This window comes from Lasioglossum baleicum, chromosome 14 (assembly GCF_051020765.1).
Source record: "Lasioglossum baleicum chromosome 14, iyLasBale1, whole genome shotgun sequence".
In the NCBI taxonomy this organism is placed as follows: Eukaryota; Metazoa; Arthropoda; class Insecta; order Hymenoptera; family Halictidae; genus Lasioglossum; species Lasioglossum baleicum.
The window spans coordinates 2,499,460-2,524,098 of NC_134942.1; the positions used below are offsets into that span (position 1 = coordinate 2,499,460).

General features: G+C 38.0%; 3 protein-coding genes across 5 annotated transcripts; 2 read left to right on the forward strand and 1 right to left on the reverse strand.

The window, feature by feature from the left end:
- Positions 1-1,696: 1,696 nt before the first annotated feature.
- Positions 1,697-7,329, forward strand: LOC143215874 (uncharacterized). Its single transcript, XM_076438455.1, has 12 exons — positions 1,697-1,786; positions 2,125-2,282; positions 2,346-2,448; positions 2,493-3,623; positions 3,708-3,966; positions 4,333-5,241; positions 5,404-5,607; positions 5,746-6,146; positions 6,495-6,860; positions 7,019-7,033; positions 7,079-7,180; positions 7,273-7,329. Exons 1-12 carry the CDS (start codon positions 1,697-1,699, stop codon positions 7,327-7,329), a joined length of 3,795 nt encoding a protein of 1,264 aa, XP_076294570.1.
- Positions 7,330-15,967: 8,638 nt separating this feature from the next.
- LOC143215779 (nudC domain-containing protein 1) lies at positions 15,968-18,672 on the forward strand. Of its 2 annotated transcripts, none has more exons than XM_076438217.1 (4): positions 15,968-16,496; positions 16,817-17,808; positions 17,891-18,255; positions 18,345-18,672. In XM_076438217.1, the coding sequence occupies exons 2-4, from the start codon at positions 16,955-16,957 to the stop codon at positions 18,542-18,544; spliced, it is 1,419 nt and encodes a 472-aa protein (XP_076294332.1). In that variant the 5' UTR covers positions 15,968-16,496; positions 16,817-16,954; the 3' UTR covers positions 18,545-18,672. The 2 variants fall into 2 exon arrangements, with proteins under 2 accessions (XP_076294332.1, XP_076294331.1); XM_076438216.1 differs by having other exon boundaries at positions 16,355-16,496; positions 16,830-17,808.
- Cmtr1 (Cap methyltransferase 1) lies at positions 16,204-23,700 on the reverse strand. Of its 2 annotated transcripts, none has more exons than XM_076438211.1 (3): positions 22,193-23,700; positions 19,447-21,583; positions 16,204-19,365 (listed from the first exon to the last, which is right to left on the reverse strand). In XM_076438211.1, exons 1-3 carry the CDS (start codon positions 22,236-22,238, stop codon positions 18,891-18,893), a joined length of 2,658 nt encoding a protein of 885 aa, XP_076294326.1. In that variant the 5' UTR covers positions 22,239-23,700; the 3' UTR covers positions 16,204-18,890. The 2 variants fall into 2 exon arrangements, with proteins under 2 accessions (XP_076294326.1, XP_076294327.1); XM_076438212.1 differs by having other exon boundaries at positions 19,447-21,571; positions 22,193-23,699.
- Between the last annotated feature and the right edge of the window lie 939 nt (positions 23,701-24,639).

Below are 24,639 nucleotides of genomic sequence, written 5' to 3' on the forward strand. Positions count from 1 at the left end.
TGTATAATAGACATTTACTTTAGCGACATCTACCACATAGCACGTCCTACATTAATGCGACCTGGCGCGACCGTGTTGCCCTCTTACGGCGAGGCAAAATCGAGCCCCGTTCTCCGTGCAGTGGCGCGGCAGCAGGGATCCAAAACGCGACATAGCTGCGGCGCAGTACAGCTGCAGAACGGAGCAGTTGGTTGTCTGGGTTTATCCTCCGTTCTGTAAATTAGATTTTTAATTACACAGTGAGTAAAGGTGAGTATTTAATCTTCTTCGCTTATTGCTCATCTCAACGAATTTTCTAATTTCTGGTGCTACAATTACAAAAGGTCTTCTGACGTTTTTCATCAACTAATATACCTAACTGATTCAAACATTGCAATGATATTTATAAAAAATCGATTAAAGTTGAACTACAAACAAAAGAATGTACTACCAGAAATAAAAAAATTCGATGATGAGAAGCAAGTGAAGAAGATTAAATATTAGGTTGTCCCAAAAGTTCCTTCCGCAATGCCTTTCTTTAATATTGCTAAATAAATATTAGGTTGTCCCAAAAGTTGTTTTTCGATGCATGCACATAATGCAAATTCATATTAAGAAGTACTAAAATATTAACATAAAGATTATCGTATTGTTTGTATTTATTTAGCTACATTAAAGGAACACAATGCGGAAGAAACTTTTGGGTCAACCTAATACTTGCCTTACTGAATTGGTTTAAGCCATCATTTTGCCGATTTAGAATATTGCTAAGCTAATTCTAATCTGAATGGGCCAAAGCTGAATTGTGTTGGATTTGTTTAAAGTGATAAATGATAATAATGATAATGAAAAGAGAGTGATAAAGTGATAAAGAAACAAACAATTTACTATTTTGGACTCTACATTGAAGTGAACATACTCGCCCCGTAGCACCTCATACGTGATGGCAAATGGCACTGTCGCGTGGTGTGCCGACAAGCGTTCTCACGCTTTTTCACGCGAAGATTCTGGGAGACATTTGAGCAAAATGAAACCGATCAACCAATATAAATATGTACAAATACCTTCCGTTCTTCCTTCCTTCCACGTAGTGCACGTAATCCAAGTAATCCACGTAATCACATAATCCAAGCAAGTCAATCTAATAAATAGTCAAATAGTCAAATGCCGCAACGCAGACCGCACCTGCGAATGTAACGTGTAACCACAGAGCGAAGCTATGTAAATATATCTGTGATTGTGTCAAGAAAAACGCTGCATGTCACAATTTCAAAAAATTTCAGTTTATGCATTTTGTTATGACATGCATGGAAAATTCCCTGTAAAATACCGTTAGTCCTCGGGACACTTCTACAAGGGTCTCGAGGAGGCCAGCACTTTCTTATTTTTATGAGGGTTCGAGGCTCAAATTGCACACCCTTGGACCATCGTCTTCGGGACCATCATTAAGCGCAACTCCTTGAGAGTTTCGGATAAATAACTCTGTCTGCCGAGTCCTTGGAAAGTACGTATTTCAAAGACGCATTGTTCCCGAAGTCGATGGTCGTCGTCCGCGTGAGACCAGGGGTCATAAATTAAACGCACGTGTTGGCCACTTGGGCCTTTCGTTGTTACGCGACTCTGGGTCCGTTGCTAGTACCGTCTTTGTTTGTACATTTGCTTTCCGCGATTGGCTTGAGGTGGGGATGTCCTCCCCCGCCGATAGGGATGCATAGGAATGGCTCCTCCCTCGGGTCAGTCAACGAATGGGATGTTCTTTCCCCCAAAAAATGTACCATTTTCCCCACTTTTCAATCTCACCACCGAGGTGAGGAACGAGCTGACCCAGGGACAGCGAGCAGATACAATTTCTCTCTGAAGATATACAGTCTTCCGCAAAAGATTAACTCGATCCGAGACAGAACTTCCAGTTCATACAAGTGTAAGATATTGTAAATATAGTGAATAAATCCAGAGGTTCGTTAAGGCAAATTAGGTGTCGAGCTGTCGTTCATTGAAATTTACAACGCAGAACCTCTCAAATATATTAAGAGAAGCTGCGAACATAACATTTGGTCCTTCGAGCCGGATCCTCTCCTTGGAAGTACAATTCCATACACATTGACTTCTAAGTCACTACTTGGATACCGGTAATCATCACCACAGATATCAGTGATATCAACATTGTGGAACATTACCCAACCTGAGGACAGTCAACGCAGAAGCAATAGGACCACGGAAGTTCGCTTGCGGATTCCATCCTACGAAGCGTGGATCGTCTGCAGCAGCAGCAGTCAACGGGAGGAGCAGCATACAACGTTCAAGTCGGACGAGCAAGCCGACGATCGGGTGCATCCTTCAATTGACCTTCAGTGTTGGAATTGAAGCATCGACATCAGCCAAGCGGATCAAAGCCCACATCGGACTGGAAACATCACACAACTGGCAACCAGATTCGGTTTGTCATCAACTCTGTTAGACCACTACTCGGTGAGTGTAATTACTCCAATTTCCCTTCTTAATATCTCCACAAGGAGTTCAATATGGCAAGTAGGGATACCGCGTTGAAGTCCTTTAAAAGGGTGCGTACCACTATTAAGGGTCAAATCACGCGTGTCCAAACATATGTTTTAGAGACTCAAGATTTGAGTATATACGATTTAGAAGCGCGTATAGCTAAGGTTAAAGAGCTAGTTGTCGCATACGAAGATGTACAAGCCAACATCGAAAATTTAGACGAGGAATCAGATCATGTCAGTGAACGTGATAGTTTCGAACGCAGTGCATTTGCCTTACAAGCGCTGTTAGCATCGCACGCTGATAGACTACGAAGTGTAAGGGAGGCAACTTTGCCTTCGAGACAGGCAAGCACTAGCATAGAATCAACTAATTGTAAGCCAGCTAACAAAATGCTACCGAAAATTCAGATTCCATCATTTGATGGAAATCTCATAAACTGGTTTAGTTTTTACGACACGTTCAAATCGCTTGTACACGAAAACGTAGACTTGCCAAACGTACAGAAATTTCATTATCTGAAAAATTCACTTCGCGGAGAGATCTCTTCAATCGTTGCTTCCCTAAGCGCGTCCTCAGAAAATTATCTAGTCGCGTGGGATATGCTTCAAAAACGTTGTAATAGACCGCGTCAGTTGATACAAGCACACCTGAAACAATTATTCGACTTACCTGAAATTATAAGGGACACTCCCGCTAATTTACGCAAACTAGCTGAACAGGCGCAAGTACACGTTAACGCACTTAAGGGCTTAAATCAACCAATAAATAGTTGGGATCAAATTTTAATATTCATCATTGTCAAGAAAGTAGATAAAACTACCCGCAGGGCGTGGGAACGTAAGTTGGAAAACGACGAGTTACCGACATTTCAAAAGTTTATTGATTTCATTAACACCCAAGCTCGCGGGGAGGAATGGGAATCTGAAAAATCAAACTCTCCATCAGACAATGATACGTCGCGAGTTAAGTCCAAACGTAGTTTTAGTCATTTGACAACAAATAAGAGTGTCAGTTGCGTGATTTGCCAGGACGAACATTACGTTTTCGCTTGTCCAAAATTTCTTGCCATGGAAGTGAAGGATAGATTAAAATCAGCTCAGAAGAGCAAATTATGTTTAAATTGCCTAAAGGTCGGCCACAACACTGTTAGTTGCAAGTGGTCTCATTGTAGAAAATGTGATAAAAAACACAACACACTATTACATTTAAATGCACATAAAATAACACAGGTATCGGTGCAAAGAGCGTCTGAAGATTCAAAGGACACTCAGGTTGAGACCGATGTTACATGCAAAGCATTAATGGCTGTGAACAATTCTGAAGTTTTGTTAGGTACAGCACAAATCACAATTTACGATAACAATAACAAAAGGCACACTTGTCGGGTGTTAGTTGATGGAGGCTCACAATCTAATTATATGACAGAAAGCTTAGCAAATTTATTGCAATTAAAGAAAGAACGGGTGAATATCTCCTCGTCAGGGTTAAGTAATTTAGTTACCTGTGCAAAGTACTGCGTTAATGCAAAAATTCAGTCAAATATTAACAATTTCTCATCAAATTTAAAATTTATTGCATTGCCAACAATTACTGGAACTTTACCAACACGAGCTATTAATCACAAGGAGCTTAAAATACCAAAAAATGTATGTCTAGCTGACCCAGAGTTTTACAAACCTGGATCCATCGATATCCTGCTAGGTAGTACTATTTTTTATAAATTACTCAGTGTAGGACAAATTCAATTGAACAATAATAGAATCATTTTACAAAAAACAAAACTGGGTTGGCTAGTAACAGGCGAAGTAGAGGTAAAGGCCTTTAATAGAAATACTGCTTGTTTTCACTCATTAGACAACCAAATTGCTAAATTTTGGGAAGTAGAAGAACTTCCGAAAAGAATTTTTCTATCAGACGAAGAAGCCACATGCGAGGAACATTACAAACAAAATACAAGGCGTGATCAGTCAGGTCGATATATTGTTCGACTACCGTTTAACGAGAAACGAAGTTTATTAGGTGACTCTCATAAGTTAGCGTTGAAACGATTTTACACATTAGAGAATAAATTAATTAAGAATACTGTGTTGTATGAACAATATAAGGATTTTCTAGCTGAATATGAGTCACTCAATCATATGAGTGAAGTTAGTGCGGATGATCATAATAGCGGATTTTATCTGCCGCATCATGCGGTAATCAAGGCTTCAAGTGCAACTACAAAGGTGCGGGTAGTATTTGACGCATCAGCGAAAAGTTTATCTGGTGTTTCTTTAAATGACACTTTATTAGTCGGTCCAACAATACAAAATACTTTGTTCACCACCCTGATTAAATTCCGTACACATATATGTGTTCTTACTGCTGATATCGAGAAGATGTTTCGGCAAGTGAAGGTTCATGAGGAGGATTCCTACTATCAAAAAATTCTTTGGCGACAGTCAGTGGAACATCCATTAAAGACTTATAAATTAAATACGGTGACTTACGGTACAGCATGTGCACCATTTTTAGCTATACGTTGTCTCAAACAATTAGCTGAGGATGACGCGAAAGGATTTCCTTTAGCCGCTAGGGCATTTGATCAAGATTTCTACGTAGATGATTTATTGACAGGAGCATCTGATTTTAATTCAGCTTTAAAACTACGTAATGAATTGATAGAACTGGCTAAATTAGGCGGTTTTAACTTGAGACAGTGGGTTTCAAATGACAAAAATTTAGTTAACGATCTTGATAATAATCAGGAGAATAAGTCGCTAGGTTTAGACGTTTCAAATACAAAGAAAACTTTAGGAATTTTTTGGAATCCTTCCGAAGATAATATTATTTATAAAACCAATTTGCCCGACAGCAAACCTCGCATAACGAAGCGTTTGATTTTATCAGAAATCGCGCAATTGTTCGACCCGCTTGGGCTATTAGGACCTGTGATTATACAGGCGAAGATTATTATGCAGGAGCTATGGAAAACACATTGCGAATGGGACGAAGTAGTTCCACAGTCCATTTATTATTCTTGGATTAGGTTCAGAGATCAATTGAGAGTTTTAAATCAGTTTTCTATAAGGCGTCCACTTCTCATTAAGAACCACACTGACTGTCAATTGCACGGGTTTTGCGATGCCAGTGAGTCAGCATATGGAGCTTGTATTTTTGTTCGAGTCACGATGGGAAACATGCAGCATTCGGTAAATCTTCTATGTGCGAAATCTCGCGTCGCGCCAATTAAAACACAATCATTACCTAGGCTCGAATTGTGTGCAGCTACACTATTATCAAAACTAGTTTCCGAGGTTATGGAGGCGTTAACACAAATCAAATTTAGTAAGATCAGACTGTGGACAGATTCAACTATTGTATTACATTGGATTAAGACTTCTCCACATCTACTCAAAACTTTCGTGGCAAATCGCGTAAGTGACCTTCAAGCGTCAACTGATGCGAGAGATTGGTTTCACGTTCCGACGCTGGATAATCCAGCAGATTATATATCAAGAGGACAAGATCCACAGCATTTCCTAAATAATATCACATGGACTAGTGGTCCACACTGGCTCTCTAAGGAGGAAAATTGTTGGCCTAATTTATTATTAGAAACAATAGATATTCCGGAGAAACGCAATTTGGTGTCCTTGGTCACGGTTAATGAACCTAATTCAATACTAGTGCGTTTTTCATCCTTTACAACATTGTATAGGGTAGTAGCCTATATGCGAAGATTCTTTTCTCGAAGAGGAAAGGCGAAAAATATATATACAGATAATGGTACAAATTTTGTTGGCTCGCGCAATCAAATCATGGAATTACAAGCACTGATATGGTCTGAGGAATTTAATAATACAATTCAACATACTCTGAGTAATGACAATATAAACTGGCATTTTTCACCTCCGCGATCCCCACATTTTGGTGGACTATGGGAGGCGGCGGTAAAGTCTTTTAAGAGACATCTATTTAGAACAATAGGTGAAACCTTATTCACTTACGAACAGTTTAATAGCTTAATTATTCAGATAGAAGCCATATTGAATTCTCGTCCTATTATCCCAATTTCCTCGGATCCAAACGATCTTATTGCCCTCACTCCTGGACATTTCCTAATAGGAGATTCGCTCACAAATCTACCAGAGTGTGATCTAACAGAAGTCGCTGCAAATAGGTTGTCGTTGTGGCAACACATACAGCAAGTAAAGCAGCACTTTTGGAAAAGATGGCACACAGATTATCTTCATGAGTTGCACACTCGCAATAAATGGCACAGACAGGATTCTTCTCAAATGAAGGTTGGAACGTTAGTAACAATTCAAGAAGACAATGTTCCCCCCATGCATTGGAGGTTGGGCAGAATTGTTATCGTTCATCCTGGCGACGACAATATCGTACGAGTAGTCACAGTTAAGACTGCTCAAGGACTGTATAAACGTAGCACAACTAAATTATCCCCTTTGCCTATTGAATAATTTAGAATGTAGTTATAGCGTATACTGATCATAACGTCAAACCCGCATCAACGTGATGTTATATACACCATCCTTAGTTAGTTAGTTACTCGGTAATATTATCATAATGGTGTTGTAGTTTGTATATGCACTTCTAGTTTATAGAGTACCTATTTCTATCATGTAATCCATTTAGCGTTAATCATTACTATTATTTTGTTATTATTACGCGTTTTATATCATACGTCACCATAGCTTATGTATACATTCAGTGTTCATTGTTGAACTAATTCGTTCAAGGCCGGCGGGATGTTATGACATGCATGGAAAATTCCCTGTAAAATACCGTTAGTCCTCGGGACACTTCTACAAGGGTCTCGAGGAGGCCAGCACTTTCTTATTTTTATGAGGGTTCGAGGCTCAAATTGCACACCCTTGGACCATCGTCTTCGGGACCATCATTAAGCGCAACTCCTTGAGAGTTTCGGATAAATAACTCTGTCTGCCGAGTCCTTGGAAAGTACGTATTTCAAAGACGCATTGTTCCCGAAGTCGATGGTCGTCGTCCGCGTGAGACCAGGGGTCATAAATTAAACGCACGTGTTGGCCACTTGGGCCTTTCGTTGTTACGCGACTCTGGGTCCGTTGCTAGTACCGTCTTTGTTTGTACATTTGCTTTCCGCGATTGGCTTGAGGTGGGGATGTCCTCCCCCGCCGATAGGGATGCATAGGAATGGCTCCTCCCTCGGGTCAGTCAACGAATGGGATGTTCTTTCCCCCAAAAAATGTACCATTTTCCCCACTTTTCAATCTCACCACCGAGGTGAGGAACGAGCTGACCCAGGGACAGCGAGCAGATACAATTTCTCTCTGAAGATATACAGTCTTCCGCAAAAGATTAACTCGATCCGAGACAGAACTTCCAGTTCATACAAGTGTAAGATATTGTAAATATAGTGAATAAATCCAGAGGTTCGTTAAGGCAAATTAGGTGTCGAGCTGTCGTTCATTGAAATTTACAACGCAGAACCTCTCAAATATATTAAGAGAAGCTGCGAACATAACACATTTATTGAACTTTATAGTGTAGGATTAGGTATTTACCAGAAAAAACGTCACGAAAATCAATTCAAAAGGCTCGAAAAAATAATACAATTTAACCAATGTCCTTGTCAAAGCATTAGTGATCAAAACTTTAAACGACAATATCTCGAAAGTGAAAGTACAATGTGACATGCGGCGGCGTCCTCCTGACAACCACAGATATTACGACCGAGCTAAGCGAACGAGAACTTGCGAACTGTTGAGAGTTGAGAGAATAACTGAAAACTGCTGAAAACTGAACGGCAGTTTCCCCTTCCCTGACGTATCGTCGTATCCGTGAGCGGTGTCGACCGCGCTTGACCGTGTTGGTGCATGTTCGATTGCACGCGCGCTACACAACAAACGTACCTCTACCATGTCCGTGTGACTACCTGCTCGACCGAACGCGTCGGCGACGCGTTCCTTCGATTTTCACGTTGCCGAAGTTTCGGAAGCATGAGGCGAAAAGTCGGAATCTGGAGACGGCGCGCATTTGAATCTCGGGCACAGCACGCGGCGCGACGCACATTTTGCTATAACTTTTGATCTAAAAGAGATATCGAAGAGAAATTAGGCCTAATTTTTTTTGAAAAATCGGTTTTAACGATGTAAAAAGAAATATATTTTGTATTTTTTAAATAATGTTTTCGTTGATTCTTAAGGTATAGCCGGAAAAGATGGTCAGAAGTATCCAACCAAATTTGTTTTTAGTCACGTCATGTTCAACAGAAAATTATGAAAAAATTCATGAATATTCTACCGAATAGCATACACTACTGAGATTTTTTTCAAAATTTTTGGTTGCAAAATCGATTTTTAAACAAATCGGAAAACATAAAATTGCCGATTTTATGTATATACATACATCAAAGTCTTCAGTTGACCACATTTATATTGTTACGTTAGTTGTGTCTCATCCTGATTATTAATGTGTATTTTTTCAGATTTTTCGGATTACGGAAACATGTTTTAAAAAATTGAAAACCTCCAAAAATTCCAAGAAAATGCATGTTTTGTATTGAAGTGTTAGAGACTCCAGTTTTATAAGAATTCAGTACTTGGATATTATTGAAGCAACCGTTCTTAATTTTTTTATAATTTTTTAGAGGTTGGGTAGCCGTTAACAAAACAAGTACATATATACGGCTGGGAATCTTCTGGCCCCGAATCGAATCCCGCATCTATAATCGTTTTGTTCGGTAAATACTTATTGCTTCGAGTTTTAATGAAAAGTTTAACCAAAAACATTTTTTAATTGTCTACATTTATTTTCAACTTAAAGAATTGATGCAGTTCGCGCTGTCGACTTTCGCTGTCCACTTTCTGTAATTGAAAAAAAAGAAACACAATTTAAGTTATGATTGCGAAGTGCAGAATGGTTTCGAGGTATTCGAAAATACCGCTACAGGTGGTCCCCTGTGTATCTATATCTTCGAGTAACTAATTACAAATTATGTATCTATTATTCGTGATCCGAAATTTGTATCTAGGAGAAAAATTAAGGGCAGATTCGGAATCAGCGCAAAAAACTCTATAAGAATCATCCAACAGTAATTGTTGAAGAAATTTGGTGTTGCGGAGACTGTAAATCAAATGGGAAACTTTCTTCCAGCAGATCTATTAATGGGTCTATTAACTTTTTTCCGTGTAACATTTTGTTTATTGTCTCGTTTCTTTGTTATAATAAATGGAAGCTTATGTTAATTTGTTGTTCTTCATTCTTTAATAAGCCCCTTTTAATTTCCCATCAGTTTCAACTCCATAAAGTAATAGTTTTCTGTAAAATCCGTATCAATGCCTCCGGATCGGAAACTTTCTGCCAGGGGTTGTATTAATTCGAGTAAAAAAGTTATTTTTTAATGTTGGACTATATGGATTTGGACTTTTCGTGAGAAGTTGGAGAAATTAGTTTACTGCACGATGTGAAAAGATATGTAGTGGACATGGCGCGTTGGAAAGAGGGACTTTCCGGACGCATCCTTCTCAAGTGCGCGCTGTGGACGGTTGCGTTGAGGGTTCGGTCGTAAAAGTGACGATTACCAGAACCCTGACTCAACCGTTGCAATGTCCTTGGCAGCGACGACTTTGAATTGTTTTGGGGAAGGAAACTTTCTCCTTACTCTTGAGGAACGGAGAATTCCTCCCCTTATTTTAACGGTCTTTCTCACGTTGCTAATCTTCCCACCAAAACGGATTTTTACCAGTGGAAAAAAAGCTTGTGGCACTCGTTGAGAACGCATCGCTCTAGAGTTGCCCGCGCTACGTTAATTTATATCTCTGTACTTTGTTAGTACTCGATAGTCATTAACGTTTATAATCTAGTTTTCTCGTTATTGTTATTATTATTACATCTTGTTTTGTTTTGTTATTGTTACGTGTTATTGTTTTAATAAATATCTATATCGTTGTCTGTTAACCACGCGAAACATCATAGACACTGAATTACCCGTCATCCTAAAGATATTTTTCCAGAAATTGCAGTTGGCCGGAATTGTAGAGAAAATAGGTACTAAATGTTGCATTTCACAACTTTTTTATGTGGGGCCTATATTGAAAATTTAAAAGATAGTTATAATAATTAACTATTTGCAGCTGTTTTAATTTCGAAGCTGTTTTAACTCGAAAATGAAACATCTCGTTCTAGGTAGAATAATTTCGTTCTATACGATTCTTTTCATTTGATGGATATGAAATTGATTGTAATACCTCATACAATAATTAAAGGATTAGTAATTGATTAGCTACCAACATGTTTAACAATGTAAACAATATTTTGCATAATGGGACAGCAATTTTTAGTGGTGATTTCGAGTCACCACTGGAGTGCTAAGGGTTAAAGATGGTAGAAATTGCAGGATATTACAACAATGACAAATATTATAAAGCAGATACGCTAACGTTACCGTTATCGCGTCAGAAGGAATAGCTGCAAGCTGCAAGTACAATTGTATAGAGTATAGAATTTCGGGGAAAACTGGGAAGAGAGGGAGGGTTGCCGGAGGATTAATTATGGCGTGGAAGAACCGACGCGACGGTGCCCGTAAGGATAATCACGGTCGCTTAGAGTGGCCGGACTATGGCAGGGTAAGACGTGGTTTCCCTCGGGTCTCAATTATCCATCGGGCCTTAATTTGTCCGGGCTGTTTGTCTCTCGATCAAGCCGGTTCGTCGAGGTCCTGGTACTGTACTTTGGAAATGAAATGGATGATTATGTGAAAATTTGCTTGTCAAACGAACATTCTGGGAAAAGGTTCAGGTAATTTCGTGCAGAAAATCCAGAGTTGTTTTGGTAACTACCCAGGACTTATTGGCCCTCGCGACGGTCAAAGTAATTGCCCAGTTTTATCGACGTTTTATTACTTCGTCGCGTACCCTGGTATAAAGCAGCGAAAGCAATTTAGATATCGTGAAACGGTTCGAATTTCTTTTCTTGCTGTTCTTGGAAATTCTGAAATTGTCAACTCAGTGGTCGGCACGTATGAGACTTTTCAGGCCGCCTCCTTTCACCGGCCGCACGTCTCGTTCTCCGTAACGGCCTTTATCCTCGAGACAGCTCAGGCCCGTATCTATCCCAGACCGTGCGAACTGCGTACAAAATTTCTGTTTATGAAACATTAGAAATTCCATTTCTTTATACACATATTTTTAGCGTGTCTTTCTTAACATGTATGAATTAAATGAAACGAGGCTTCATTAACTGATCTATTTTTATTGAATGGAGTAGAATTACACTGTCCAACAAATTTCAACTTTTTTTATGTTCCCCAATTACTGAAGGGTCCTTCTTATAGAGTTTTTCGCGCTGATTCCGAATCTGTTTTCAATTTTTTTCCTATACGCACAGTTTTTCAGGAACAAGGCTTTGAAAAAAAACATATTTTTCAACTTCAAACAAATATTGTGATGTTATTATAAAAGATATTGAATTGTTCTTTCTGGCAAAAGATTCTGTAGACTTTCCCGAATACAGTGATATCCAATATTAATACATTATGATTGATTAAACATGTTTAAACAATGATTAAATACGGAGAGATTTCGTCGCGTCGGCGCACAGTGGAAAATTTGGACCAGACTCGATTCAAAATCAAAGAACTTTCGATAGAAATGAGGTAGAGCGATGAAATTTTTTTTAAATGAAAGCTGAAACTTTGCAGAATATGGGAAAAATAGGGAAGTTATGGTACGAACGTTTTTTAACCGAGAAAATTCGTTAAACATGTAGAATTTAAAGAAATCGATTTTGCAATGTCCTGAGGTCGTAGACAAATTTTGAGACCAGATTTGAAATCGGCGTGAAAAAATCTACGGGAAATGATATATAGCAAAAATTTTAAAAAAATTTTCCGCGCGTGGTATTGGAAAAACCACAATTTTCTCGAAATTGTGCAAGTTTAACGAATTTTCTCAACGTTAAAAAACGTTCTTACCATAATCTCCCTATTTTTCCCATATTCTGTAATGTTTCAGCTTTAATTTTTAAAAAATTTCATCGCTCTACCTTATTTCTATCAAAAGTTCTTCGATTTTGTCTCCGATTTGGACGAAAGGTCACACTGTGCGCCGTCTCCAGATTCTGACTTTTCGCCTCATGCTTTCGAAACTTCGGTAACGTGAAAACTCAGCCCGTCTGAGTGCCTGTTCAATTGCTTGCGCGCTACACACAAGCGTACCTCTACTCTGTCTGTGTGAACTACCTGCTCGACTGATCGACGCCGACGCGTTCCTTCGATTTTCACGTTGCCGAAGTTTCGGAAGCATGAGGCGAAAAGTCGGAATCTGGAGGCGGCGCGCATTTGAATCCCGGCACAGCGAGCGACGCGGCGATAACAGAACATACGGACAATAGGACGTCCTTATATTAGGGTATGTATTCGGATAATGGGGGTACGGATACGGGAGTCTCTACTGTATTCAAAGAACAAGTAGACATAATTGAAATCGTAATTCTAATTGCAATATTTTGTAGGACTCAATATAAATAGTACCGTATACTCATCTTTTTTTATCGATGAATATGATCACTAACTAAAATAAATTCCTAATAAGAAAAAAAAATGTTAACAACCCATTAAAAAGTGTTAAAAACGCGACTGAACATGTTGGTGAGAGTCCCATTTGGGGGTGAACGGAACTTTTAAGCTAGTGCTTGAAGCGGACCCTGGGATTCGGCAAGACCGCAGATGTGGCAACCAAACCTTGGGGTTTTCCAGCCATCTGGAAACTATCGAAACGGTGTAGCTTCGAATAATTTTCTGCCAGGGCGGCGAAGACTTCGGTCGCCGTGGCCAAGTGGTGCAATAAACACGGCCAGGTAACCCGACGCGCGTCGGCCAGCCAGACATATCGGCATGAAACCACTAACAAGTTAATTGCAGACCTTGTTTATTTTTCGTAATTGTTTCATGTAAATGACGCTAGCTGCTTCGTGTGGCGTTCTTCCGATTAAAAAAAGACTAATCTCAAGATAGAATTTGGACTGTGGATAGTGGATTTATTCAAAGTCTTCGAATAACGGCACAATCAATTTTCTACCGAAACCGAAATAATACCGGTATTCTTTCGGTTTTTCCAATGCTTAGGTTGTTCCAAATGAAAAAGGAACTACAGGCCACTTAATGTTCCGTCGTAAAACCCTCCGCGCGAAGGAACAAGCGCGAGTCCGAATCAGTCCGAATTCACAGGCGAGGCCGTCATAAAACATTCAGCTAAAGACCTTCCAGATGTACCTCCCAACAAAGTGATTTTTAGCCAGCCGAAAGAAGCACAGCCGATGTAGCCAGATGTATTTGGACCTTTTATACCGTTAAAGTACTAAACTTTATACCGTAGCTACCTGCAACCGAACATACTCCTTGGTTTCAAATTCTTGCTTTAGTTTATTAAAAGGAAGTAGACTCGTTTTCAGGATTGCAAGGGTGCGGGATTCGCCTCTTATTCTCATCTCTCGATAATAATACAAACACGGGGTTTTTCACTAGTCAAAAACGCTAGATAAAAGATCGATCTAGGACACTATCTGCCTCAAAAGTTCTATTTTTTCGTTTACGAGGCGTAATTGGCATTATTCGGCAGCATGTAGCTATGAAAATAGCTTGTATGCTTCCGAATAATGCAAATTACGGTGACGACTAATGCAAATTTCGCCTCGTAAACGGAAAATAGGACTTTTGAGGCAGATAGTGTCCTAGATCGATCTTTTATCTAGCGTTTTTAACTAGTGAAAAACCCCGTGTTTGTATTATTATCGAGAGATGAGAAGAGACGAATCCCGCACCCTTGCAATCCTGGAAAAAGGCTATACTGGAACTGCAATTACTCGAATTAATATTCGGACGTTCTAAAAAAGACGAGAACTTTTTTAATATTGTACTAAACGATTTGAACTTTTTTGGGGAGCTGGAGCAATTAGTTTACTACAGGATGTGAAAAGAAATTTTTTCAAAAATTGCAATTGATCGGAATTGTATGAAAAAATACTAAGAGTTGCATTTTACAACTTTTTTATGTGGGCCCATATTGAAAAATTGAAAAATACGCTTTGTAGATCTGTGTCGACTAAACATATTTTGAAAATTTCGTCAAAATCGGTTGACGTTGCAATGAGCTACAAACGTTTAAAGATGGTAAAAATCGCAGATTTTCAGCCTACATCGAAGAATTCTTACATCTTTCAAGGCCTGTCGTTTTTTCCCGCATCAACCGATTTCGATGAAACTTTCACAGTGCACATTATTTCCGCAGGCCTACAAAACGTACTTTTTAAATTTTCAATATAGGCCCGCGCGAAAAAGTTATAAAATGTAACTTTTAGTATTTTCTCTGCAATTCCGACCAAATGCATTTTTTGAAAAAATTTCTTTTCACATCCTGCAGTAAACTAATTGTTCCAGCTCCCCCAAAAAATTCAAATCGTATAGTACAATATTAAAAAAGTTATCATCTTCTTTAGATCGTCCGAATATTAATTCGCGTAACTGTACGTATTAGGGGATAATTAATGTATTACTGGTTTATTGATTTATGTGTAGGTTTACTCTTAATGTAACTGTAAAGAAAATTACGGCGAGGGGGGAAGAACGTAACATTCAATTTGTACATATAGTTTCCATCTCTCTTGCGATCAATGCAGACAATTTTTATTTTGCACAAAGATCCGCAGTCTAGGAAAAATAATATAGATATAATAGAAATAAATAAAATTTAATATTTTTTTATATCGGGTTTATTATTTCGTTTTCATTCAGAATCGGCATTTGGAATTGTCGGTAAAAAGGAAGACTGCTACATATTTGTACAATATGTAGAAATTCATTTCACCGACATTACCAACATTACTGACATAACCTCACCGACGGTGCTGCCCTGTATAACGGCATCCGCCGCTCCACGCAGACTCCACGAGCTGCCTTCCATTTGGACGGAAGAAGCTGCCCTCTAGATGCTGTGACGGCGGTGGACGGCGGACTTTGTTACATCTATGCGCATTTCTGGAAGCCCAGGTGGCATGAACTCCACACTCTTTCTAGATGTACTCCAACCGTTGCTCCGAGCAGCCAATAAGCGGCGTCTGGAACCGTACTGCCCTCCAAATTCACTCCACGCTCTGGACTGTCCCTGGCAGTTCCAAACTGTGCTATCAGGGTACTGATTGGCCACATTAGTGTGATACCGTGCTGCCCTCTCAAAAACAGGCTGAATCCCAGCCGGGCCGGCAGGCCCTGGGCTCGAACCCCCTGCAGGTGATATTCGCGCCATTTTGTGCACAGGTGCCCGGCTGAATCGGCCTGTCTGGGTCTCAACGCAGCTCCAAGCGTTGTGTTTGCCCGTAACCTGTAGGTCAGGGGCTCTGCTGGCTGGGTCCGGTGGTAGGCTCTGTCAGACTGTGCTGTCTGGGTACAGTAATACAGGGTGTTCCAAAATTCGTGAAAATCCCGAAAGGGGGTGGTTCCGTTCCTGAGACTATTTCAAGCGACATTTCCCTTTGCAAAAATGTTATCCGCGGCTTTGTTTAGGAGTGTTTAGGAGTTATTAACGAAAAACACGGACCAATCAGAGCGCGACCTAGACGCGAGTTGCCACTGGTTGCCACAGTCGGCCCGGCAATAGTCATAGTTTATAAACGTCAGAGGGAACTGAGTGGAACTGAGGGAACTCCAGTGAACAATCGACGAGAGTGGCTTGACTGGGCTTGACCGGATTTTATTGTTTCATGTCAAAACAAAGCTATAACGTTGTTGTCGTTGTTGTATTGCTAAACGAGTACAGTAACTTTGTATATTAAAAGTATAGTAGGACAATTGTAAAATAATCATTCTTGAGTAACCTTTTTTGTTGCTCGTCGATTCAAGCGATGCGAATAAGAATAAAGTTATAAAATGACGAAAGTTATTGAGCTACGCCCTAACAAGAATTTGACAAATTCAAAATTCGAAAAATATCAATTTTGTAATGATGAAATTCCAGTTGCTACTGAAATAGATCTAAATGCAGGTAAGTACTGTTTATTAACACGTTCCGTGCCGAGCTGCGTTTGCTCGAAAATTAAACAAATCTATGTGCTTTCTTCTATACATATTGCATTTTTTATAATGTCTCATTCTTTCGGTGGAAATATATTCTACAGTGTTAAACTTGTTATAAAATACATATATGTTGTTAGCGCATTATATAAATACATCAGTGTACACGATCAGTGATATATGCAGCTTGAATAGATAGTTTAACTTGTACCATCGGTGGTACATGTGGCACGGAACATGTTAATGCGTCCTGACACTATTGCGAGAAGCAATGATATTACAAACACCTAGTAAAACATTACAGATGTACGTCGGTTGGAATTGACTTTGAATCGGGATTCTCTATTGGAAACTCACTTATTTGCATTCCATAATCATTTATTTAAAAATCCATATGATGCATCCTGCTGGTACATAGATGATAACTGGATGGTTTGGAGACTCGGAGAAGATGGTACTTTAGAACAACTACATCGAATACATAATACTAATGCAAATATAGAAAATATATTGTACAATCCATCGATTGTTTTTGCTAGTAATAATATCGTGGTAATTTCTGATGGCGGTGATTGTATAAACATATTATCGGTAGAATATAAAGAGCACATTAAAGTTATTCCATTAAGTGAAACAGAACCTGGAGTTATTTTAGATGCAAGATACGTGAACGAAACGTCAACCGTTATAGTTGCATTGTGCAACATTAAAAATATCGGTGAAAAGAAATTTACGAATCTGCTGTTGCTAACGTACATATTGAAAAGCGAGGAAGATACGCTGAAATCTATCGAATTTAGTCATAAAGAATTTTTGAAAATCAATGGTGCTATCGAGTACATACGTATAGAGGATAATGGCAGATATTTTCACTCCATTTGCCAGGATTATATCACGTTTCAGTGTCCGAAAGTACAAGAACTCGTTGATAGCAAAGATGAATTAGAAACATTGTCTAAAATAAAAATTCCAAGGTATTGTTGGTCGCAAGACGAAGATTCGCTGACTATTTGGATTAAAGTGGATAAAGAACAACAGAAAGATATTAAAGTACATGTAACGCCATTAGACTTATCGGTAACGCTGAATGGTATTGCGTTGGTACAGGGTCAGAGTCAACATAGATTAGATGAAAACTTAACAACATGGAAGTACGAAGATGATACTTTTAAACTAGAATTATTTAAACACGAAAGTGGTTTAATATGGAGCGAGTTAATTAAGGGTGACACCGGTGGCGAACATTTACCAAATGCAGCATTGGCTGCTGAAATTCATTCCAGGCAAGATAGTGAAAAAATATTCATTATTTTCGAAGTCCAGGGAAATTGTATTTTTAATTCTTATTTTTTGTTTTATATTTAGGTTAGCACACTTGTGTACCGACCAAACAGATAATAAGCAAGATGGTCAGCCTTGCATAGGATTCAATTCTGAACAACTCGAAGAGTGTGATCTCGAAGGAAAAGACAATCTGTTGCAAAGAATTGATCTTGTCACGCAAAAGAACACATATTTAGCTATGCTAGGGACGAATAATCATGTTTTATTTACATACAAAACAAAATCTGGCCAAGCAATATGTCTCAGACATGATAACGATAGTTGTTTATGGGTTAGCGGCGAAGCCGATGATACTAAATGGGATATAGAACATTATTATACATTTCCTGGTTTTGGTTACGTTGAAGCTAGTAAAAGTAATAAAAAATTCTGTGTTTCTCCGGACAGTGAGTATTCAATTATTATTACTATCAGCCAAATATATTGCTTCTATGTTTCACTTTACTTAAACGATTTCAACTTACTACATTTCTAGATGGTTCATATGTGGCAATACTAGAACACACAAGGTACATATTTTTGTATAAAAGACCAGAATTGACTGCTCAAGTTGAAAAACAGTGGATCGTAGATTTAGGAACTGATTCGCTTCCCATTATGGGAGCCACAGCTACAAACAAATATTTAATTGTACTTACTAAAAATAAAATATACCGTTTAGGTATTTGTTTCTGAAATGGGATGCATTGGTCACTCTATTAAAACATCAAAATATAATGTGGTCAATGTTTATATTAAGAGTGTCATTGATTACATACAATATATGTATTTACAGGGTATTATATTTAACATTAATCTTAAAATCTATGACGCTTAATTACTTTCACCATCTATTCTCAAAGAGTTTGTAGGAAAAAATAATTCATAACTGAACCGAGACGCCCATTTGATAAATGTTCTGTCAAATATATATACGAGAACATTAACTCGTAGTAAATACTGAAGAATAAATATTGAAGGAACATTCACCAAAGTTGAATCTCAGAGCGAATAGGTAATTACGTAGCAACGTAAAAATTAATTACTTCAGAAGCTTATCGGAAATATGTTCTATCAGTTCCTCCTTAGAAAATTTTTGATCTTTAGGCCAATGCCAAACAATACGATTAGCGAATGTTGAACTAAAACTTGCATCAGCTTCAGGTGGCTTATCTTCTAAAAATTTACTCGCCTTGGTTAACGAATTATAAACGTACAATTTCCTATAGCTTTTGCTCACATTTATTGACCATGGCTCTGCATACGCTTTTAAGAAGAGGATACAGCATATTATAAAATACGGTTTTTCGTCAGAACACTCGGAGTCCAAATCTATGTCCCGCAATTCATATGTTAAAGCTTGTTGACCATTTTTCATTATACGTGCTTCCGCACGTAGTTTTTCTCCTATGTCGGAATTTAATGGAAATAAATCTTTGGTACGTATTCGAGTGTATCCGCTATGGCTTCCATTAGGTTTCCATAAAGCTCGGCAAAATTTCTTTGCTAACTTATGCCTATAAAAAGTTTTTTTATATTAGTTTCATGTTGTATCAAAAATAGTATTGTCGACATTATTACTGTAGATAATTGATTACCTTTCCAAAAGACATTTCTCGCTAACGTTCTCACCACCTAAGACAAGTACATCTATAATGTGTAATGTGCATAATTTGCGCTGATTCCTATGTTGTTTTGTCATTTCATAAAGTTGTTCTGCATACAATATTGTATCAGCAGGAATTTCTATTCTATTATCTCGAACTATGACCCAGTTGCCTTTCGTATAACGATATACTTCGCTTCGTCCCAAGCCCAAGTAAAATGTGGCATTATTCTCGTCGTCGTTTTTAGTGGCACAGGGTACCCAATAGTAGCTGTGCGGTTGCTGTGATATTGCACTTATTGTTTCCTTTGTCAATACCTTTGGATTTTTGGATAAGAATGTAGAGTCTAGAAGAAGACTTCTCAATTTATCCTGAGGTTTCATACGTTTCGGCATTGTCCTACTCTCGTCTGGAATGTCCCAGTACTTCAAGCATTCTTCACGCAGGATAGCCTGATTCGGTTCAATGAGAGTAGTATCTTCGCAAAATGCGGCAATTTTCTGAAGACCTGTTATTTGCTTCTTTCCCAAATAGTTATTAGATTCTCGTAGATATTGCAAAAACAGACTTTCTTTTTCTAATTCTTCTAAGGGCACTAGGTGTGTAACGTCATTATTCTCATCGTTCTTCAAAAGTATGTTATTTATGTATTTGAAATATCGCACAACAGCATCTGTGTTCGGTCTTTTATGTTTACATATTAAATATCGTTCAGAATTTGCTGGTCTAGAGGTGTTCGGTTTGAAAATGCAAACCTCGTCGAAACAACAGTACATCAAGTAAACTAGTCCCGCGCTGAAGGGAGTAAAAACATCGAACAGTTTTGTGACAAAATGTCCGTGGTCTTTCACAATCATCAGAGCCACTAAACACTGACAAAGATATAATTGTTTCGACAAAATTTCTTGTATATTTTCTTGACCTTCCACCGAAAATCCTCCATCAGACATCATAAAATGTACACCTTTATCATTGGTATGTTGCATTATAATCTCTCTGAATGCTTCTTGATTAGCAGGATCGAAAACATTACCATCTTCGCTTGGCCCATAGTACGGATGGAAAGTTTCACAGGGGCCAGCGTAAAAGTCAGCTAGCTTGAAGTCGTTTTCATTTTTTAAAGTGAATCCAAATCCTTTAGCGTGCCATTTTTTCCTATACAAAACATATTCGCTGAAACCACCAGGTCCAGCGCATACATCAGCGAAATGAAGTAACTCGTCATCTTGTAGGCCAGTCGGTTTAGTAAACATGAAATTACATGCTCTATCTATATTTGCCATTTTTACAGCTGCTCGATTCAAGAACATCGCGCCACGAATAGTTTCGTAAGGATTGCTACGTGTTCTCGCACGGCGCAATTCTGTGTCGTCTAATTTATCAAATATAGTTTTTGAATTAATAATATTTCTAACTATATCCTCATCACAGAATTCGGTTTCGTCATCTATAACAAGCTTTTTAGGTCCCTTCTTTAACCAAGACTTCATTTCATCGAAAGTTGGTATATTGGTACGAGGATTTTTGATCCATTTCATTGTTTCTATAACTAAGCTTTCCTCTTCTGAAGGATCAAATTTGTCACTAGAAGCTTCGAGTCCAGGTATATGATGTCCAAAACCTCTGCGACCATGTTGTTTCGCTGCTTCCACTGGCTCCAGGCGACCTTGGGTATATTTACCAAGACCACAACCTTCTCTGTATCCCATTTTTTGCATCATCCGTTCAGCTGTACTGTTCTTGTAAGTTTTAACTTCGACAGGAGAGCTTTCGCTAAGTCTTCGTCGTTTGTTCGGGATGAACGGTGTATCATCCGTGTGTCTACTTTGCAGATTTTGGCTGCTGCATTCACCAACCGAATCTTGTTCGCAAGATAAATCTTGATGCGTACTATGTGAACTCGATTGTGGATCATTTTTCTCATCAGAATGTTCACAATAATTCTCATTGTAATCACCGTCATTTGAATCGGAACTCTCTTCTGCGGGTGCACCATTACTATACATTCTTTTCCTCTTCCTCTGGGAAATACTCTGATACATTTCCTTTTCCTCCATAGTTTTCTTGTCAGAAATTTCAGAATCGTCGTCCTCATTATCCACACTGTCATCCGAATCTGAAACATCGTCTATTGCAAGATATTGTAACATGTTATAACTATATTGCAGGTTGTCGCATATGAAATGTCTGAATTTTAAAAGCAACATTATAATCAATCGCAACTCTTTCCTAAATAAACTTATTCATCGCAGAAAGCGCTCTTGTGATCAACGTGTACTATTGTCACATTACAACTTTCTTGATAATATTACAGTAGAAATTGAATTTTTTTATCATTCACGTGCTCTATTTATAAGATTGTTATCTTTCTATCAACAAATAGTATGTTGATTAATTACAATTTTGACCAAATATCAGATAATGCTATCGACAATATGTTGTTTCTCCTTTTATAAAGGAGTGCACGACAATCACGTCGATTGATTTAAAAGTAAAATTAAATTATCTACATCAAAACAGCAAATAGGACCTGAAGATTTGTACCGCGAAGTGATATACAATAAACCTACATATAGACTGTAATATCTTTTGATCAAAACGCTTTATAAGATTTGCATTCTAAAGTCGAGCATTTCATATGCAACAAACGAATATAATCGAAATTATTGACATATAGTCTAAATTAAATTTATAAAAAGAAAGTATTACAAAATGAAAGAAAGAAAGTCTCACTTACAGTTTTTCATGGTTGCAGAAAATTTGGTGAAGTTTTCATTCGACATACTGCTGTCCTGTTTGTCGAAAAATATTTCAACCAATGTGAGTAAGTGTACGAATAATTAAATTCATACAGTAAACAGTTAATAATGACGATAATGTTATAGGTTATATTTAGAAATATAATCACTATAACTATATAGACTGTCACACCATCACTGGAAAATTAGTACCTTTCTCTGTAACGTTACTATTTATAAACGAAATAATTTTTTCGAACTTCTATTCACACAAACAAATCGACAAGAAAATCAGCACGTGTAAACACGACCGACACGACCGTAGTCAACAGAAGTCAACACAAGACTAATGCCGCGGATCGTAGACAATCGTAGAGCAGTGCTTCGATTGTGCCCAAACTTTTTCGTACGATGGATGGCCGCTAGAGGCGCTGCGCGGAAAAAACAGTAACGTATCTACTATTGGGTAGCAGAGCGGCCAGAGCCCTGAGGCAGTTATATTGACAGAAATGTACCGAAATAATCTTACCGCACAAAAAGACTCCAGAACGTGTCCTACGAGTTACAAAATATACACAAATACACTTGGTATACATTCATTTTTTAGAATCAAATCATATAAATTTTTTAAAGTTCTGCGGGGTGCTCAAGGAACCCCATTTCATCGAGAGGCTTACGTTACTGAGGCTGAAATCGCCGCGCATGCGCGAGAAAGTTTGGGCACAATCGAAGCACTGTCGTAGATGGTCGTAGAGTCGTAGAGAAAGAATTAAGGTCCCAAAATCCTTGGTCCTTACCGCAAGGACTATGCGAAGTCACATAGACTTATATACATTAATGCGAGTCGCGTGCGCGCCATGCGGCGGATTATGGTACTTAGGCCCTGACGTCATTCAGGAGTAGACTGCGGATCTTTATGAATTTATAGATGAAATTCAAAATTGTTAAAACATTTTAAAAACTGTAGATGTCATACATGATCTCTCCTCTTTTAAAATCATTAAGGGAAGAGATAACATTTAATTTAGTTTCTATTTCTTGGTACCTGTGTAGATAATTTTTATTTTGCATATATGCAAATCATTTATAAAGATCTGCAATCTATGTATCTATATAAATACCCGGCTATCAAAGGTTTTTCTTAAAATAAATAAAAATATAGGCTATACTATGGACTCATTAACCAAATACATTTTGATATTCAATAATTTCTCACGCGTTTGAATGAAAGTCTTTACTACATAGTATACAGTGACTCGAATTAGTATTCGGACGCTCTAAAAAAGACGATAACTTTTTAAATATCGTACTATAAGATTTGAACTTTTTTGGGAAGCTAGAGCTTACTACAGGATGTAAAAAGAAATTTTTTCAACAATTGCAATTGATCGGAATTGTAGGAAAAATACTAAAAGTTGCATTTTACAACTTTTTCATGTGAGCCTATATTGAAAATTTAAAACACAAGTTTTGTAGATCAGTGTGGATTATATTGGGTTGGCAAATAAGTTTTTTCGGTTTTTGTGATTCATTTCAATGTAAAAAACCGAACGAACTTATTTGCCAACCCAATAATACATATGCACTGTGAAAGTTTCATCGAAATCGGTTGATGTGAGAAGAAACGACAGGCATTGACAGATGTAAGAATTATTCTATTGTAAGATATAGGCCGAAAATCGTGAAAATCTGCAGTTTTTACGATCTTTAAACGTTTGTAGGTCATTGCAACTTGAACCGATTTTGACGAAATTTTCAGGATATATTTAACTGACAAAGATCTACAAAACTTGTGTTTTAAATTTTCAATATAGGCCCACATAAAAAAGTTGTAAAATGCAACTTTTGCTATTTTTTCTACAATTCCGATGAATTGCAATTTTAAACAAAATTTCTTTTTACATCCTGTAGTAAACTAAATGCTTCCCAAAAATAAGGTTCAAATCGTATAGTGCAATAATAATGTAGATGTTTTTCGAGCGTTCGAATATCCATTCGAGTCACTGCGTACCTGCATGGTCGAACAAAAGGACCCAGACCCAAGCTGTGCGGAATATTAATAATCCCTCGACTCTGAATATCACAACATCATAAAACAATAACGTTACCCCGAAAGATTGACACGGAACCTTCTTCCAACTAGAGTGACAATATAGCTTTATGATACCTTCCGATCCCTACTATCGTAGGTATACGGATATAAAATAATACCTACGCTTGCCGAAAAGGCGCATTACCGTAATAACGTCAGGTATACATGGGTCAATAGCTGTCATAATATGTATATACCTGCAGTATTATCAACGCTGACATAAATGACCGGCAATTCTTATAATCTCTCGTTGGAAATATTTTATAGCCTAGAAAGAAAGCTATGCTATACATCCCAACAAGGATTAATACTCGAGCAATATACAGAATTTCGAAAGGAATATAGAACACTAGA

Bases quoted from the DNA above. Each gene is read 5' to 3' on its own strand.
- LOC143215874 (XM_076438455.1), top strand. From the start codon at position 1,697: ATGGCTCCTCCCTCGGGTCAGTCAACGAATGGGATGTTCTTTCCCCCA. The intron at 6,147-6,494 runs GTGCGTTTTTCA...TTAATTATTCAG, and splicing joins ATGAACCTAATTCAATACTA to ATAGAAGCCATATTGAATTC. The intron at 7,181-7,272 runs GTATACATTCAG...AAATACCGTTAG, and splicing joins CATACGTCACCATAGCTTAT to TCCTCGGGACACTTCTACAA.
- LOC143215779 (XM_076438216.1), top strand. From the start codon at position 16,382: ATGACGAAAGTTATTGAGCTACGCCCTAACAAGAATTTGACAAATTCA. The intron at 16,497-16,829 runs GTAAGTACTGTT...AAAACATTACAG, and splicing joins TGAAATAGATCTAAATGCAG to ATGTACGTCGGTTGGAATTG. The intron at 18,256-18,344 runs GTGAGTATTCAA...CTACATTTCTAG, and splicing joins ATTCTGTGTTTCTCCGGACA to ATGGTTCATATGTGGCAATA.
- Cmtr1 (XM_076438211.1), bottom strand. From the start codon at position 22,238: ATGTCGAATGAAAACTTCACCAAATTTTCTGCAACCATGAAAAACT. The intron at 21,584-22,192 runs GTAAGTGAGACT...ATCTTGCAATAG, and splicing joins TTCTGCAACCATGAAAAACT to ACGATGTTTCAGATTCGGAT. The intron at 19,366-19,446 runs GTAATCAATTAT...AACTTTTTATAG, and splicing joins GAGAAATGTCTTTTGGAAAG to GCATAAGTTAGCAAAGAAAT.